Source organism: Oncorhynchus kisutch, linkage group LG10 (genome assembly GCF_002021735.2).
Source record: "Oncorhynchus kisutch isolate 150728-3 linkage group LG10, Okis_V2, whole genome shotgun sequence".
NCBI classification, from domain to species: domain Eukaryota; kingdom Metazoa; phylum Chordata; class Actinopteri; order Salmoniformes; family Salmonidae; genus Oncorhynchus; species Oncorhynchus kisutch.
In genome coordinates, this window is record NC_034183.2 from 49,543,636 (window position 1) to 49,563,663 (window position 20,028).

The window sequence follows — 20,028 nt, forward strand, 5'->3', positions numbered from 1 at the left end:
CTTCAACCTCGGCCAACAGCTCCGCCCCCCCCGCAGCTCCTCGCCCAAGCCTCTCCAGGTTCTCCTTTACCCAAATTCAGATAGCAGATGTTCTGAAAGAGCTGCAAAACCTGGACCCGTACAAATCAGCTGGGCTTGACAATCTCGACCCTCTATTTCTGAAACTATCTGCCACCATTGTCGCAACCCCTATTACCAGCCTGTTCAACCTCTCTTTCATCTCGTCTGAGATCCCCAAGGATTGGAAAGCTGCCGCAGTCATCCCCCTCTTCAAAGGGGGAGACACCCTGGACCCAAACTGTTACAGACCTATATCCATCCTGCCCTGCCTATCTAAGGTCTTCGAAAGCCAAGTCAACAAACAGGTCACTGACCATCTCGAATCCCACCGTACCTTCTCCGCTGTGCAATCTGGTTTCCGAGCCGGTCTTGGGTGTACCTCAGCCACACTCAAGGTACTAAACGATATCATAACCGCCATCGATAAAAGACAGTACTGTGCAGCCGTCTTCATCGACCTTGCCAAGGCTTTCAACTCTGTCAATCACCATATTCTCATCGGCAGACTCAGTAGCCTCGGTTTTTCGGATGACTGCCTTGCCTGGTTCACCAATTACTTTGCAGACAGAGTTCAGTGTGTCAAATCGGAGGGCATGCTGTCCGGTCCTCTGGCAGTCTCTATGGGGGTGCCACAGGGTTCAATTCTCGGGCCGACTCTTTTCTCTGTGTATATCAATGATGTTGCTCTTGCTGCGGGCGATTCCCTGATCCACCTCTACGCAGACGACACCATTCTATATACTTTCGGCCCGTCTTTGGACACTGTGCTATCTAACCTCCAAACAAGCTTCAATGCCATACAACACTCCTTCCGTGGCCTCCAACTGCTCTTAAACGCTAGTAAAACCAAATGCATGCTTTTCAACCGGTCGCTGCCTGCACCCGCATGCCCGACTAGCATCACCACCCTGGATGGTTCCGACCTAGAATATGTGGACGTCTATAAGTACCTAGGTGTCTGGCTAGACTGCAAACTCTCCTTCCAGACTCATATCAAACATCTCCAATCGAAAATCAAATCAAGAGTCGGCTTTCTATTCCGCAACACTCACGCTTGCTATCTTACCCTAGTAAAACTGACTATCCTACCGATCCTCGACTTCGGCGATGTCATCTACAAAATGGCTTCCAACACTCTACTCAGCAAACTGGATGCAGTCTATCACAGTGCCATCCGTTTTGTCACTAAAGCATCTTATACCACCCACCACTGCGACTTGTATGCTCTAGTCGGCTGGCCCTCGCTACATATTCGTCGCCAGACCCACTGGCTCCAAGTCATCTACAAGTCCATGCTAGGTAAAGCTCCGCCTTATCTCAGCTCACTGGTCACGATGGCAACACCCATCCGTAGCACGCGCTCCAGCAGGTGTATCTCACTGATCATCCCTAAAGCCAACACCTCATTTGGCCCCCTTTCGTTCCAGTACTCTGCTGCCTGTGACTGGAACGAATTGCAAAAATCGCTGAAGTTGGAGACTTTTATCTCCCTCACCAACTTCAAACATCAGCTATCTGAGCAGCTAACCGATCGCTGCAGCTGTACATAGTCTATTGGTAAATAGCCCACCCTTTTCACCTACCTCATCCCCATACTGTTTTTATTTATTTACTTTTCTGCTCTTTTGCACACCAATATCTCTACCTGTACATGACCATCTGATCATTCATCACTCCAGTGTTAATCTGAATTTTTTTTATTATTTGCCTACCTCCTCATGCCTTTTGCACACATTGTATATAGACCCCCCCTTTGTTTTCTACTGTGTTATTGACTTGTTAATTGTTTACTCCATGTGTAACTCTTTGTTGTATGCTCACACTGCTATGCTTTATCTTGGCCAGGTCGCAGTTGCAAATGAGAACTTGTTCTCAACTAGCCTACCTGGTTAAATAAAGGTGTTCTCAACTAGCCTACCTGGTTAAATAAAGGTGTTCTCATCTAGCCTACCTGGTTAAATAAAGGTGAAAAAAATATATAAAAAATAAAACTTGGAGCCAGCAACTCGTGTGTGTTGAATGCGCCTGCAACACCCTCCCCTGCTCTACCAACAGGTTCTCACCTTTCGAGTGTTCACGTGGTTTGAACATAACTTTTATACATTTTCATGATTATATCACATGATTTCACATTATTGATTTGTTTATGTAATTATTTGTTTATTTCTTTAAATAACTGTACAATGCAATTCAGCGATTAACTGCCAATGTTGTACTCACCTTCAGGTCAGTTTATCAGAGATCGTTTATGGTAGTATATTCAAAACTTGATACAAACAACCTTCATCTGTCCTTTACAAATGGGTGTGGTTATTATATGTGTAAATGAAACTGCAAATGCATGGTGTTGTCTTAAAAACAAGGAGTGAAGTGTTACAATTTACCCCATGGTCTGGGTTAGTTGTAACAGAGCTTGGGGTGAATGGTAACAGATTGAAAAAGTGCATAAATCCTGACATGCAACTAATTATTGAACACGTTTATTGAGAGCATGAGAGCAACATTGCCATGTTTAACATTTTGTTTGGCAGAAATAATAATAAATATAAATAGTAAAATGTTTATTTGTTTGCCCTCCACTAAATGGTCTCTCTCAACCAAACAATAACTTGGCTAAAATGTGTGTGTGGGACTGAATGTTGGATATGTTCACTTAATCAGAGTCACAGTTGTGACAGTGGTATGGCTGTCCTGGGGTACAGGCTTGGTGGGCCCATCATTTTCATTCTCAGCACTTCACCCAGACCTCCTTGGACTTGGAATTGTTAAAGTGATCCATGGACACAATGCAGAAGTTTTCCTCGTTGGAGGAAACTTCATAAGGCTTCTTTTTCTTCACTTCCTGTCTGAATGATGCGCCCAAGGTAAACTGCCTGTTACTCAGGCCCTGAAGCCAGGATATGCATATAATTGGTACCATTCCAAAGAAAACACTTTGAAGTGAAATGTTAAAATAATGTAGGAGACTATAACACAATAGATATGGTAGGAGAAAATCCAAAGAAAAACCAACCAGATTTTTTTTGGGAGAGCCCATGCTATTACAATGGACAGTATAGGGGCATATTGAATTCTACCTCCCAGGATACATTTCCTATGGCTTCCACTGGGTGTCAGTAGTCTTTGTTCAAGGTCTCAGCCCTGTAACTTCCAAAACAAGTAAGAAATAGGAGTTTTAGTACAAGTGCAGTTACGAGTTTCCTATTGAACATACTTCTTTCCATATGAAATATTATAGTTTGATTACATTTGAGGGTATCTGAGGATTAAATAGAAATGTATTTTGACTTGTTGAAACAAAGTTTAGAGGTATATTTTCGGATTCCTATCTCTGCATGTTGAACGAGTGGATTACTCAAATCGATGGCGCCAACTAAACAGACTTTTTGGGATATAAAGAAGGATTTTATCTAACAAAACGACACTACATGTTATAGCTGGGACCCTTTTGATGACAAATCAGATGAACATTTTCAAAAAGTAAGTGAATATTTAATCGCTATTTGTGAATGTATGAAACCTGTGCCGGTGGAAAAATATTTTGATGAAGGGCGCCATCCTCAAACAATCACATGGCATGCTTTCGCTGTAAAGCCTTCTGTAAATCGGACAGTGCAGTTAGATTAACAAGAATTTAAGCCTTCAATCGATGTAAGACACTTGTATGTCCCTAAATGTTTAATATCCATAATATCCATATCCATATCCATTTTGATGATTATTTATTTGAATTGCGAGCCTTCCAGTTTCACCGGAAGTTGTCCCGCTAAGGGGATGCCTATCCATGAGAGGTTGCAAGACAGTTTTTTGTTGTTTCAGTGTGGTTTGTTTTGGCTTGCATCTTTCCAGCTGTTTTTTTAAGGCAGAATCATATTCGCTTTGCTTTCTGAGTGATTGACTGTTTATGCTCTTCTTCCAGTGCCTGCTTGATGGGTGTATCCATCGAAATCACAGTTTTTCTCCTCTTCCTACCCCTTGTTGTAATTTTCCTGGGCCCTGCTTTTGGGAAGGGGAGTACATTAACTGGTTTGAAATCAGAAGAGTAATCAGGTGTTTCACAGCCACAGCCTGATACATGTGGGGAGGTGCCCTGTGAAGTGACTAGAGAGGTGGCCTTGAGAGGTGGCCTGGAAGGCAGCTGCAGAGGTGGCCTGGAAGGCAGTTGGAGAGGTGGGCACAGTGGGCACAGTGGGCACAGCTGCCCTCAAGAGACACTCTGACAACTTCTGCTCCTGCTCATCCATGAAGACCCTGTTTCCACTACGGTAGCCTACATGAGGAAGCTCTCTCGACCCCTTCTCCAGTAGCTTCTTTATCTCTTTGCAGAATCTGTACAGCATCACATGACATATGCCATACAACGTTGCATCTGATCTGATTGACCCCTGCTCTGCTATATAATTTGACAGTCTTTTCAAAGTGTGGAGACATGCTGAAAGTAAAATATTTTTTTTTGCAAAAACATCTTGTTTTACTCTGGGTAGTTTCATTTTCTCACAAGTTATTACAACTAACCCTGACCCTTTCAGCCTTTAGCTAGCTATCATTTTAGCTCAACTCTTTAGCTAAACATTTTAGTTTAAACTTTAGCATTGCTAACTTACATCAAATATCTCTACACAGAATGGATATAACCCTGATATAAGTTTGGTGAATGGAACTACAAAGCAGTTGATGCCATCACAAAAAAAAATGGGTCAAAATAATTACCTAACTCAAAATCTGATTTCTGTCAATAGAATGTGCATAGTTTATCACAGGGACTAACTTTTTCACATGCGGGTTCAAGACTAAACTGAGCATATGCACAGTGAATCACAGGATTCTACCTTACTCCTGATTGGAGGAATTGCAAGTGTTACAACTGTCCCGTGTTACAACCATTCCTGGTCTCCCCTACTATAAATATGATTCATGCCAACTGGATATATAATTGGCTATAGGCCAAAAAAGAGAAACTAGCTAAAGCTGTATTACAATCTACAATACTCGCAATACTCTAAGAACTTTGCCAGCAGGGGTTATTCTTCCCCCGTAAATGCTGTTGTGGGCACAAGTGTGTTAGAGAGGATGAATGCTTAGAATTTATATGAGGGGACATACTGTAGTGCTAGACAAGATAAGATATGAGTGCTTAGATATTCGAAATTGCTGTATTAATCACTTGAATGCCATTCTCAACTGCAGTACCAGTCAAAAGATTGGACAAACCTGCTTATTCAAGGGTTTTTCTTCATTTGTACTATTTTCTACATTGTAGAATAGTGAAGATATCAAAAACTATGAAATAACAAATATGGAATCATGTAGTAATCAAAGTAGCCACCCTTTGTCACCCTTTATTTAACTAGGCAAGTCAGTTAAGAACAAATTCTTATTTACAATGACGGCCTACACCGGAAAAACCTGGACAACGCTGGGCCAATTGTGCGCCGCCCAATGGGACTCCCAACCACGGCCGGCTGTGATACAGCCTGTAATCAAACCAGGGTGTCTGTAGTGACACCTCTAGCACTAAGATGCAATGCCTTAGACCACTGTGCCACTTGGGAGCCCACTCGGGACTGATTTTCCAACAGTCTTGAAGGAGTTCCCACATATGCTGGGCACTTGTTGGCTGCTTTTCCTTCACTCTGCGGTCCAACTCATCCCAAACCATCTCAATTGGGTTGAGGTTGGGTGATTGTGGAGGCCAGGTCATCTGATGCAGCACTCCATCACTCTCCTTCTTCGTCAAATAGCCCTTACACAGCCTGGAGGTGTGTTGGGTCATTCTCCTGTTGAAAAACAAATGATAGTCCCACTAAGCACAAACCAGATGGGATGGCGTATCGCTGCAGAATCCTTTGGTAGCCATATTGGTTAAGTGTGCCTTTAATTCAAAATAAATCCAGACAGTGTCACCAGCAAAGCACCCCCACACCATCACACCTCCTCCTCCATGCGTCACTGTGGGAACCACACATGCAGAGATAATCCGTTTACCTACTCTGCGTCTCACAAAGACATGGCAGTTGAAAAAAAAATCTCACATTTTGGGATCAGACCAGAGCACAGATTTCCACTGGTCTAATGTCCATTGCTCGTGTTTCTTGGCCCAAGCAAGTCTCTTCTTATTATTGGTGTCCTTTAGTAGTGGTTTCTTCGCAGCAATTCGACCATGAAGGCCTGATTCACGAAGTCTCCTCTGAACAGTTGACTTTGAGATGTGTCTGTTACTTGAACTCTGTGAAGCATTTACTTGAGCTGCAATTTCTGAGGCTGGTAACTCTAATGAACTTATCCTCTGCAGCAGAGGAATCTCTGGGTCTTCCTTCCCTGTGGCGGTCCTCATGAGAGCCAGTTTCATCATAGTGCTTGATGATTTTTGCGACTGCACTTAAAGAAACGTAAAAAATTCTTGAAATGTTCCAGATTGACTGACCTTCATGTCTTAAAGTAATGATGGACTGTTGTTTCTCGTTGCTTATTTGAGCTGGTTATGGCACACCAGTCTGTGTAGAGTATGGACCTGAGTCTTGCCTGTCAATGCAATAGAATCCTACTCCAATGTTTTCCATACTAAGTTTTGCATAGTTCGTTTTTTTTTGGTGTGTTACATTGAAAGTGGCTAATATTCCATTGATTCAAGCATTCCCATAATATGGACTTGGTATTTTACCAAGTAGGCGTATCTTCTATATACCACCCCTACCTTGTCACAACACAACTAATTGTCTCAAACACATTAAGAAGGAAAGAAATTCCACAAATGAACTTTTATGAAGGCACATCTGTTAATTGAAATACATTTCTACGTGACTACCTTATAAAGCTGGTTGAGAGAATATGCAAAGCTGTCATCAAGGAATAGGGTGGCTACTTCGAAGAATCTCAAATATATTTTGATTTGTTTAACACGTTTTGGGTTACTACATGATCCCACATGTGTTATTTTGTAGTTTAGATGTATTCACTATTATTCTACAATGTAGAAAATAGTCAAATAATGAAAAACCCTGGAAAGAGTAGGTGTGTCCAAAGTTTTGACCGTTTACTGTATGTGTCTTAAAATTAAGTTGAATACACTGGGAGATGAAATCAAATCCATTTTTTTTGCTGTACACGGTTTACAGCATGTATAAAAGGTGCAGTGAAATGTCTGCGTGCTAGGCTATGTTCTGATCTGCTTGAAGTGATGTCAACAGGCCAGCAGGGGAAACTCTTGCCCCGTTGGTGCTGTTTTGGGGACAACAGTGTTAGAGGATGGAGGCTTAGAATTCATGTATGGGGACATTCTGTAGTAGTGCTAGAGAATGTAGTGCTAGAGAAAGAGAAGATATGGATGCTTAGAAATCCTACATTTCTGTATTAATTTCTTGAATGCCATTCTCAACTATGTGCTTTAAAATGAGGTTGATTAAATTAAATCAAATTGCATTTGTTGTACACAGTTTACAGTATGCGTAAAAGGTGCAGTGAAATTCTTGCTTGCTAGGCTGGCTCACTCAACATTATTATTATTATTACTAGCTTATTGCATGTATGAGCATTATGTAACGATGAACTCTTCGGGTTGCCTAGGACCTCTCTCTTCAATCACCTGGTTAAAAGTACAATACTATTTGCTTTTGGTCAGATATGGCAGATACACACATGGTTTCAGTTATCTTTGCTTTCAGGGCAGTACATGTAACCCAATACATTTGATTGTACAGGCTATTCTGAAGCCCCTTCCCCCAGCCACTTTTCCTTCCTAAATCTCTCCTCATTCACCTGTTTAAAAGTACAATGCTGTCTGATTTTGGTCAAATATGGCTATCACGACTCAGGATGTTACCCAGATGCAGACACAAACAATTTATTATAACACGGAGAGCAGGCAAAGTGCAGGTCGAGGACAGCCAGAGGTTCGTAACCCGATCAGAGTCAGGTCAGGCAGAATGGTCAGAACTGGGAGGACTAGAAAACAGAAACTAGAAAGACTGGAAACCAGGAAAACACTGGTAAGACAAGACGAACTGGTAACAGACAAACAGAAATCGCAGGTGGAATTACCAAGGGGATAATGGGGAAATATGGGAAACACCTGGTGGGGGTGGAGACAAGCATAAATACAGGTGAAACAGATCAGGGTGTGAAAATGGAAGAAATACGCCTGTTTCCAGTTCTGTCTGCTTTCAGGGCAGTACATGTCACCCAGTACAATGTGATAGTGCATGCTATTCTGAATCCCCTTCCCCCATCCAATTTTCTATGGGCTCATTGTAATGAATGTTTTACCCTTTTGCCCTGACATTGTCAAGATGTTTTTACACAATGAAGCCCATCCTCCATATTGCCTTCTAAAAAGGATTTGTCTTTTGTTTTTCTTTGTTTTCATTGGAAGATCTTGTGAGTGAACCCAAATGATTGCCATTCCCGAAAACTTGAGACCTTCCTTCACCTAGTCTTGAAGACTCCCTGTTGTGGATAATACTGTTTATAAAGGCAATGGTCCAATCCAGACATAACCCTCTCCTAATTCCAAGGCACTTCATATAGATCTGAAATAAAGTGGATAGGTATTAGCAAGCTATCTAGACTTTGCTCCACTTTGCCTTCTGATAGGCATTTTGGAGTAATTTTTCCATATTGTTTGTACCCAATGTTCCCGCTAATGTTTTTCGGCATTGAGCAAATTTCAGGTCTGCTGAGTGCAAACTGGAACATTGTGGAAATTCGGTGCAACTTCTGGCACGAGTTTACTGTGAACACTGAGGCTGTACCCTGCTTTCAGTTACAGTTTTAACAGTAGGCTGCTGTGTCTTTTTGATCATATTGTAGGCCTACCAGAGTGCAACCCACAACATTTTAACATGGAAATGAATGTTCTGTCAGTAGCAGCAAAAGTGTGGTGTTCAATGCAGGCATACATTCCATGAGACTTTTGAAAGAAACATGCAGGGCTTGACTTTAATGTTTATCAAGTTGTCCTTCAGACAAGGTGACTGAAAATGCTGTTGTTTGATGCAAGAAACCACTTTACAAAATAAAATGCTTTATTATTTCCATACAATTATTAGAGAGAAACAGACAAATTATGCTACCCTCCACCTATTTGCTACTTATCTTATTCAAGACTGTCTCAAAATACAACACTGCCCCTTTAAGACATAAAAAAGGCTTTTCAAAGATGGCAAGAAATACACATATTTGTGCTCTTGTAGGAAGCAACCACTTCCCCATTGTTGACTAGACATTAGCTATAACTGGGCTAATAACTCAATAACTAGCAAAGAATATGAAAAAATGTACACAGGTGACTACATGCAGCTGTCGCTTTGATATCAAAACAAGAGCATTTACTTGAGACCACTCATGATATAAACACAGTCCAGTTTATTAAATTGAATGGCACAGATCCATATATTTTTTAAAGATTTATTTTTATTTCACCTTTATTTAACCAGGTAGGCTTTATGAACCTTCATGGGTGAGGTTCATAAAGCATAGCAGTGTGAACAGATATGGCAATGGCTATATGCATATAGGCCAACTTCAGCTCTGGTTATGGCGCACCAGTCTGTGTAGAGTATGGGCCTTAGTCTTGCCTGTCAATGCAATAGAATCCTACTCCAAAGTTTTGCATGCTAAGGTCTTGCATAGTTGGTTTTGTTTCAGGATATATTACATTTAAAGTGCCTAATATTCAGTTGATTCGAACATTCCCACAGTAGAGTGAAGCGTTGATAGTGGTAACTGAAATGGAAGTGAGTTGAGTGATGTTCAATCTAGTGCTTCTCTCCGCAGGCTGATATTTCTTCTGCTGGCAGTCCGAGGGGAGCTGTGCTCAGCTTAGAGGGAACATTGCTTGTACCTATCCAAGCATTTCAGATCTATATGTGTGTCGTGGGTAGGGGTTGTTTCTGGATAGGACTGCCAGCTCCACCTTGCCCTTTGTGCAGTTTTTGCCCTTTTATCATTAAATGGAATTCAGCCCACTGTAGTGGCTTGTCTGACTTACAAATTTATAGATGATATGTATTCCCTATTTCTGCATCTCTCCACAACTAAACCATTTGTTTGTTGGTCATAATCATTGTTACAGGGGAGCTCAAAGATGAGAAACTATTCTGATTAAGTGTGACTCATTTGTTGCAATGTCCTACATGTTTGTAATATGAATCACTCAAACAACTTCTCATTTGTGTCTGTGATAGGGGTGGCAGGGTAGCCTAGTGTTTAAAGTGTTGGACTAGTAACCGGAAGGTTGCAAGTTCAAATCCCCAAGCTGACAAGGTACAAATCTGTTGTTCTTCCCCTGAACAGGCAGTTAACCCACTGTTCCTAGGCTGTCATTGAAAATAAGAATTTGTTCTTAACTGACTTGCCTAGTTAAATAAAGGTACAAATATAATAAAGCTCCTCCTTTCATCTTCAACAAACATTTCAATACAGTGCATTTGGAAAGTGTTCAGACTCCTTCACCTTTTCCCCATTTTGTTACATTACAGCCTAATTCTAAAAAACATCCACGTGTGTAGCAGGTCAAATTTCAGTATCCCCCAAATTATTTGTATTATTATGCCTTTCCCGAACCGCAACCCACAAACGTAACTCAACAAAATTATACCCGAACGCAACCCTAACCTAACCCTTGTTCCTAAACCTAAACATAACCATAACCACAATGAATTTATACCTCTAAGACTGAATTTAGTTTTTTTCTGCTGGTCAAATATCCACTGCCTCTATTTTATACATTGGGACGAACTTCAGCATAGTTTTTAACGACCCCTGAAAAGCGAATGACTTTGACTTCTTTGGTTTTGGCCTTGAAGTCCTGCCACAGGTACTCGGGAGACAACACCTTGCTGGGCTTGTTATAGAGCAGGTACCTGTTGAGGTGGCTCTCCTCCTGCCAGGCAGCCTCGATGGAATTCCCAGCATCCACCGCAAACCGGTTCCGACATACCGTTGTAAGTGTGTACACATCCTCCACGAACCCTCCGATCATAGCCCCGCCATAGTAGTAGTCTCCCTCATCCATGGGGATGTAGGCCATCGAGGCTGGACGCCGTTCGTACGGGAAGTTGGCACGGGTCTGATCATAGTAGCCTGGGTGTATCACAGCAACCAGTCTTCCAAGAGACTCGGCCCCCCAGCGAGCGTGGAACTTGCTGTCCACGTCAAGACAGAAGATGTAGTCGGCCTCCCTTCTGATCTGACTTTCAATGGTGGTCTGGATGATCTCCATCCTCCGGGCTGATATCTCCTGCCAGCGGTTTGAACCCGGGACCTGGATCACACTTAAATGTCTCCCCTGAGTTAGGTTCACCGAAGGAACATCTTGGGGACGATCAGTGAAAACATAGTAGCGCACGTTGAAGCCGACCATGAAGTGCATCTCTGCTGTCTCCAGAAAATCTCGGAGAAAGCTGACATATCTGTCAGTATTTAAAGACATACATAACATAAGGATTAGTGCCTTGCTCAATGATACAACTGCAGGACTTCTCTGTATCAGAGGGGTTGGGTTAAATGTGGAAGACACATTTCGGTTGAATGCATTCAGTTGGTCAACTGACTTGGTATCCCCTTAACTGCATCATCATTCTCATAGGACATTCTACCACTATCTGACCAGTATACAGTCTAGCAGATAATACATCAAGAAGTACAATTATTAATGTATTAATTAATTAACAATGTTCCAAGGCATGAGTCATGATTAAACCACAATATTTAATTACCTGCCATCAGGAACATATTTACTTATAGTTGCAGTGTTGAAAAAGTATTTATAATTTAACTTCCCTTTTGAATATTTGGCAAAGTTGTAGGCTACTCACTTTCCAACTGCAAACACTGTGGTTGCTATGGTGAGGTTCATGGGCTTGTAGATGTTGTCAACGAGCACAGGGTCAAAGGTGCCTTCCCAGATGATGGATGCCAACCATGGGGTCACTGTCACCACATCAGTACGTCTAGAGAAACAGAACAAAGGTCCTGCCTGACTGTGTTGTACTGACCAGAGCCATGTTAAGATCTCAATATTTCACTATGGTACTGGCAATTAAAGGACCTTGATGTGTCAGACACTAATATCAGGTGTGGCCTACCTAATATATCAAAGCTCCCCACACTGATGTGTCAGACACTTACATTACGTCAGCTAATATGACTTTAACATAAGGTAAAAATGCTGCTTACCCCACCAAGACACTGGGCTGCTTGTACAAAAGCCTGGGAGAACAAAATGTAATGAATGACTTAATTGTAATGAAGAGAAGGGCTGATGTTGGTAGTTTTAGATAGACTGACCTGTAATAGTTGCACTACTACATAACATATATTAACATTAGTAGAACTACTGCCCCAACCACCTTGCTATAAGCTAAACACATACAGTATTCCATCAACAATTTATGCAGTGAATCAAACATGACATTGATGCACATTTCTATGACATAAAAGGACCACTAATCTGTTTGATTGTCAGTCCTTTTTGGGAAGATTTTTTGGTAGGATTGATTTGATGGTTTTCATCAGTACAGCATGACACCATACTGCTATGGTTAATGATGGTAGAGTAAAATACAGATACCCACTTTTCTGGAGAGACCATGTTCCATACTCTGCTCCTGACCATGGGCTTACTCGGGCTGTATGAATAGAAAAACATAGTAAGAAGAAAACATACACAGTGAAGACGATAAAAACTAGAAAGTGTACTTTCTCAATAAGAAAAATTGTGTGACCTGCTTCAGCTGTCCAGAAGTATTTTCATGTTAGTGGAAGGAGTTTAGAAGTTTCAAATGTTAGAAGCTAGTGTTGACAATTTGAGGCTAGTGTAGTAGCGACTGTATTATATATAGTAGCGGGATAGTAGCTATTAGTGCAGGGGTTCCCAAACCATTTTGGCCCACGACCCCATTTTGATATCGGAAAATTCTCACGACCCCAACCACGTGAAAAAAAGTATGGAATTAACAGCCAATGTTAAAACATTCTAACAGTATTTATGATTGTCTTCTCAACTTACCTTCACATACTTTTACTGTGGCTTTGTGACACTCAATTGCAAATTAGTCTGACAAATTGTCTCTTATCTCACCACCACTGATGAGATGGGTATGCTTGATGCACGTCACGTCGGAGCTTCTCAAAGTCAGGAGGCGTGGTCAACAGTACGCACCTCATCCCTGCTGTCACCTCATCCCTGCTGTTAAAACCATCGATATTTGGTTTCAATGCAGATGAGAGCACTAAATCCAGCTTCACACAGACAAGAGCTGGTGAAGGCTACCATAAGTTTTAATGATCAGAGGAAGACAGCAGGGTATTCTCCTTGAGTCAGGTACCAAAACTCCTCCATAATGACATGTGAATGCGTTTTCTGCAGCATTTCGTCACATGACAGCTCGATCAGCTGTTTGATTTAACATACCACCATGTCAAGTGAGCCAGGATCACAGTCAAACAGATAGGGAAGTAGGTCCCAATGTGATTTTCCAAGCATTGGAGGTGAGGAGTCATCACTCATGTGGGACACTTACTCATGCTGTTTTCTGTTAGAAACATGCACAGCCGAGGGAAGGGGGCCTGCCCGCCGTCCCACCATAGTTGGAGAGATATCCGTGCAAAAGTCTTCAGCCCACCATTCGATCCCATGGAATCTGTTTTTCGACAATACAGCCACGCAGCACACTGAACGCCCCCTGTGCTGTTGCAAGCTTGGGAATCATGAGACAGAATAATATGCCCTCGTGATTAGCATCCCCCGATATGTACAGCACCTTTGGAAAGTATTCAGACCCCTTGACTTTTCCCACATTTTGTTACGTTACAGCCTTATTCTAAAATGGATCAAATAAATAAAATTTGTCAGCAATCTACAAACAATACCCAATATTGGGGCGGCAGTGTAGCCTAGTGGTTAGAGCATTGGACTAGTAACCGAAAGGTTGCAAGTTCAAATCCCCGAGCTGACAAGGTACAAAATCTGTCGTTCTGCCCTTGAACAGGCAGTTAACCCACTGTTCCTAGGCCGTCATTGAAAATAAGAATTTGTTCTTAACTGCCTTGCCTAGTAAAATAAAGGTAAAAAAATAATAAATAAATAAATAATGACATAAAGATTTGAATAATTTTAATTTAGATTTTTAATGTTAACCACATTGCAATGATTCTGAGATACGATATTATAATATATATACAATACATATATAGTCTACAAAAGTATGTGGACACCCCTTCAAATTAGTGGATTAGGCTATGTCAGCCACACTAGTTTCTGACAGGTGTATAAAATCGAGCACACAGCCATGCAATCTCCATAGACAAACACTTCCGGTAGAATGGCCTTGCCGAAGAGCTCAGTGACTTTCAATGTGGCACTGTCATAGGATGCCACCTTTCCAACAAGTCAGTTCATCAAATTTCTGCCTCGCTAGAACTGCCCCGGTCAACTGTAAGTGCTGTTATTGTGAAGTGAAAATGTCTAGGATTAACCACGGCTCAGCTGCGAAGTGGTAGACCACACAAGCTCACAGAATGGGACTGCCAAGTGTTGAAGCGTGTAAAAATTGTCTGTCCTAGGTTGCAACACTCACGACTGAGTTCCAAACTGCATTTAGAAGCAATGTCAGCACAAGAACTTTTTGTCAGGAGCTTCATGAAATGTGTTTCCATGGCCGAGCAGCCGGACACAAGCCTAAGATCAACATGCGCAATGCCAAGCATCGGCTGGTGTGATGTAAAGCTTGCCGCTATTGGACTTATAGCCAGCAGCATACCACCCTGCATACCACTGCTGGCTTGCTTCTGAAGCTAAGTAGGGTTGGTCCTGGTCAGTCCCTGGATGGGAGACCAGATGCTGCTGGAAGTGGTGTTGGAAGGCCAGTAGGAGGCACTCTTTCCTCTGGTCTAAAAAATATCCCAAAGCCCCAGGGCAGTGATTGGGTGCCATCTTTTGGATGGAATGTTAAACGGATGTCCTGACTCTCTGAGGTCATTAAAGATCCCATGGCACTTATTGTAGGGGTGTTAACCCTGGTGTTAACCCTGGTGTTAACCCTGGTGTTAACCCTGGTGTTAACCCTGGTGTTAACCCTGGTGTTAACCCTGGTGTTAACCCTGGTGTTAACCCTGGTGTTAACCCTGGCTAAATTCCCAATCTGGCCCTCAAACCATCATGGTCACCTAATAATCCCCAGTTTACAATTGGCTCATTCATCCCCTGTAACTATTCCCTAGGTTGTTGCTGCAAATGAGAATGTGTTCTCAGTCAACTTACCTGGTAAAATAACATATAAATAACTCTGGAGTGATGAATCATGCTTCACCATCTGGCAGTCCGACAAACTAATCTTGGTTTGGAGAATGCCAACTATAAAGTATGTTGGAGGAGAAATATTGGTTTGGGCTAGGCCCCTTAGTTTCAGTGAAGGGGAATCTTAAATGCTATAGCATACAATTCCTTTGAAAAGTAATCAGATCCCTTGACTATTTGCTATATTACAGTTTTATTATAAAATGTATTAAATAAAAAACAATCCTCAGCAATCTACAAACAATACACAATAATGAAAAAGCAAAAACGGGTGTTTAGACATATTTGCAAAAAAACATAACAGAAATACCTTTACATAAGTAGTCAGACCCTTTGCTATGAGACTCCAAATTGAGCACAGGTGCATCCTGTTTCCATTGACCATCCTTGAGATGTTTCTACAGCTTGATTGGAGTCCAGCTATGGAATATTCAATTGATTGGACATGATTTGGAAAGGCACACGCCTATCTATTTAAGGTTACACAGTTGACAGTCCATGTCACAGCAAAACCAAGCCATGAGGTCGAAGGAATTGTCCTTAGAGCTCCAAGACAGGATTGTGTTGAGGCTCAGATCTGGGGAAGGGTACCAAAAAATGTCTGCAGCATTGAAGGCCCCCAAGAACACAGTGGCCCCCATCATTCTTAAATGGAAGAAGTTTGGAACCAACAAGACTCTTCCTAGAGCTGGCCACTTGGCCAAACAGCAATCGGGGGATAAGGGCCTTGGTCAGGGAGGTGACCAAGAACCCGATGGTCACTCTGACAGAGCTCTGGAGTTCCTCAGTGAAGATGGTTGTCATTCTGGACGATTGACCCATCTCAGTTTCTAATAACCTGTTTTTGCTTTGTCAATATGGGGTATTGTGTGTAGATTGATGAGAAAAAAAATGATTAAATTTTTTAATAAGGCTGTAACCATTTTTTTTGTGAAAAAAATCAAGGGGTCTGAATACTTTCTGGAGGCAACATTGTGGCAACAGTTTGTGGAAGGCCCTTTCCTGTTTCAGCATGACAATGCCCTTGTGCACTAAGCGAGGTCCATACAGAAATGTTTTGTTGAGATCGGTGTGGAAGAACTTGACTGGCCTGCACAAAGCCCTGACCTGAACCCCACTGAACACCTTTTGGATGAATTGGAACCCCGACTGCGAGCCAGGCATAATCGCCCAACATCAGTGCCCAACCTCACTGCCATCAGTGTCCGAACTCACTGCTCTTGTGACTGAATGGAAGCAAGTTCCAACAGCAATGTTCCAACATCTAGTGGTATTTTTTTGGTATTTTATTAGGATCCCCAAATCCTTCCCAGAAGAGTGCAGTCTGTTATAGCAGCAATGGGGGGGACCAACTCTATATTAAATGCCCATGATTTTGGAATGAGATGTTCGAGTAGGTGTCCACATACTTTTGATCATAAAATAACACATTATCCAAACAAGTGTTGTATAGCCTAGCATATTTACTCTACACAAAGTGATCAATTACAGTACATCTCCAAAGAGAGACATATTGCATAGTCTGCTGTGTTTATATATTTTTATTCGAGTTTCATGTTTCCCTCACAGCTCCCTCTGCTGGGATCTCTTGATTGGGCCATAAGTGACAGAGAATTCATAATTATTCCCACCTGTGTGTGGTATTGTTGATGTAACATTGACTACCATTGCCTTACACGCTGAAGAAGGGCTCATACCCGAAATGTATGCGTGACCATAAAAATATGTACATTTAAGTATATTTACCGGAGTGCTGTCCTATTTCTGTTCTTCACACAAAGTCAACAAAATTCAGAGTACAAGCATAATTGACACTGACAGTGTGGTGAGAGAAGTCGATCCCCTGGAATAAGGCGATACGAGCGCTTATTTCAAAGAGCGCTCCTTAAGCCACGCCCCAGTGGGCAGAGCTAGGCACCTTGGACTGGGACAAAATCGTATTTAAAATGACGGCCTACATTGCTTACTAGCAGTGAAAGTCGTCTATTCATTTACTGTTATAGTATTTCTAAGTAGCAGCCATTTCAACCAGGGTGACTAACTTATCTCTTTATGATAGAACATTGAGATTTTTTTGCCTGACTGTGGCGCTCTTTATCGGAATTGTTAGGATTTTCTTGTGTTCACAACAAACTACTTTATTTAGCTCAAATAGAGATTAAATTGCGTTTTCTTTCGAAAGATGGGCCTGGCTGAGAATAGAACATTCCATTTTCTTCCCGAGTGTGTTGTTTAACGCAACTGAATGGCTTATCTTGTGACAGAACAAAACAATTAAAATCCAAACATCCTAACTTTAAAAGTACGAAGTACCATGACTTGTTGGGGGAATGTCTTTGTTTATCTTAACTAACCTGCTGCCCTTCACGTCCTCATCAACTGGGATATCTCTGTTGGAAACAATGAAACCGTAAAATAACGTTCCTCTTAAATCAAACCTCAAACCAAACCCTGTTAATATGAATCAGAAAATATTGCAACTTTCATATCACATTATAGCGTCATTAAGCCGTAATAGATTAACAGAACTTGATCTTACCGGTTGAGCCGTTCAGAGAAGAAGCTGAAGTAGACATACCTTTGGGAGGCAAAAGATAATCCGTTCAAGTCTGTCATGAAAACATTTATGACATTTTTACACTAACAAAATGTGTTGCCGCCGCTGGCTTTCTTCAACATCAGATTTGCCACTTGTATTTTAAACGTAATTCATACCCTTACGTAAGTACACAACCCAAAGCCGCAATTAGCTTTGCAAAATGGCAATACTGCATAGTATTACCGGACCGCATACATTACCGGACCGCATAAATTTGCGTATTTTATTGCATTGTGTAGTGTGTGAATTACCTTGGATTTGGTGTGGCCAAAGCCACATTCATGCTGCGTGTGTGTGTCCAGCTATTAATATACCATGAACACCATAGTATGTAGTGGTATAAACACGTAGGCAAGATATTGAAAGTATACAGGAGCTTTTTAATTAAACCATATTGCACATAATGTTGCACACTTGAATAACGCAACGATTCACTGAGTGGCATTTAACTGTGTGTTGGCCATGTATAACCCCTGGGTAAGAGGGAGGTTTGCCTCGTGGCTGTGTTGTAAATTTGTAAACTGCTAAGTTTGAGATATATATTTTTTAATGGAATCTTGAGAAGTTGAATGACCGTGTTCCCGGTCTGAAGCTATATCCATAATCGGTTGACGGCTCCGATTGGACAATCGCTATTTGCATCGTCGAGCAATGAACAAGAAACGTTTGAATCTAGTTTTTAAATGCTACAACCCCTCTCCAGAACAAAATCTAATATGGTTTGCAATGTTTTGTTTGGACTTTGCGTGCACGCATTTCCTCTACTTAACGCATGCGGCACCATGGTGCCAATATTGCGGGGCTGATTATCTAGACAAACAGGTGTGAACTGTTGTGTAACAAAGACAGACGTGTGCGCAAAGTGAGAGCACAGCCTGTATTTGATTTGGGTATTGGGTGTAGCATCTAAAAACTCGATTTAATAGTTTCTTGTTCCTTGTTCGGTGATGCAAACAGCGATTCTCACCTTACAAAAAAAACTATTATTTCACGTGATATCATGTTAAACTATGTGGGTTTGGAACACGACATATGATATTTCAAGTGATCACATAACCTTTCACATGTTGATTCAAATGTTCACATGATGCCCTGCAAACAAAACGTTTACAATATCCCCTGAACATCACAAAATAGCCGCAGTGTTTTCTACTTACATATTTGACATACAGGATTACATGATGTATGTTAATTTATACATGAATTATTATTCAACATGTCCCCATCTGGAATTTTAACTCACAACCTCTTATTTCACGGCCTTCCGATATTCTTTCTATGCCACAGTGTCTGCGTGAATTACTGATTTAATCTAACACTCAAATGTGGAATTGCATTTTCACATCTGAAAAACTTTCAAATGTTGTCACTTGTAGTTTCCTGGAATCACACATTGAAATGTTGCATCCCCATGTCACATTTATGTATCGTTTCATGTTGCCGCTTGTTGCTTTAACATGTTACCACATTAACTTGATCACATGTGAAATTAATTAGGTTTTTCCCACAAGGATCCAATTGGAACCGTCTACCGATTATGGATGTAGCTTCGGACGTGGGAAACCTACTCATTCAAGGATTTTTCTTTATTCTCTACATTGTAGAATAATAGTGAAGACATCAAAACTATGAAATAACACTTATGGTAACCTGTAGCAATCCAACAAAAGTGTTAATTAACAAATTAGAACATACTCACATACAAGAAAGAAATTACATCTCACTCTTAGAAACGAATATGAATATATCACAATTTAATTTAATCTCAGAAAAATAAATAAACTAGAAGTCAAAATGGCTTACATACCCAAGAAGCAAGAAGATTCCAACAACGAGAAGCAGAACATACGGCTTAAAGTTTGTACTAAAACGCATTGTTCCTGAAATAGAGTAAGGAAAATATTTAGTTGATCCTATTAATACTGGCCAAAAGTATGATAGTGGATAAATCTTTCATCAGTAAATCAATCCTTTTCAGGGTTTGGGACCAAGTTAAAGATGTTTGATATCAGTTTAAACTGGTGTGACACGCAAAATGTGTGTGTGTGTGTATTTCGTGTAGCCTATTATAAGG

General features: G+C 41.3%; 1 protein-coding gene across 2 annotated transcripts; it reads right to left on the reverse strand.

Annotated features, from left to right (window-relative positions):
- Positions 1–9,062: 9,062 nt before the first annotated feature.
- On the reverse strand, positions 9,063–20,028 carry LOC109897573 (globoside alpha-1,3-N-acetylgalactosaminyltransferase 1-like). Of its 2 annotated transcripts, XM_020492078.2 has the most exons (7): positions 19,762–20,028; positions 17,895–17,933; positions 17,710–17,745; positions 12,633–12,686; positions 12,235–12,267; positions 11,874–12,008; positions 9,063–11,468 (listed from the first exon to the last, which is right to left on the reverse strand). In XM_020492078.2, the coding sequence occupies exons 1-7, from the start codon at positions 19,827–19,829 to the stop codon at positions 10,778–10,780; spliced, it is 1,056 nt and encodes a 351-aa protein (XP_020347667.1). In that variant the 5' UTR covers positions 19,830–20,028; the 3' UTR covers positions 9,063–10,777. The 2 variants fall into 2 exon arrangements, with proteins under 2 accessions (XP_020347667.1, XP_020347668.1); XM_020492079.2 differs by lacking the exon at positions 17,710–17,745 and having other exon boundaries at positions 19,762–20,005.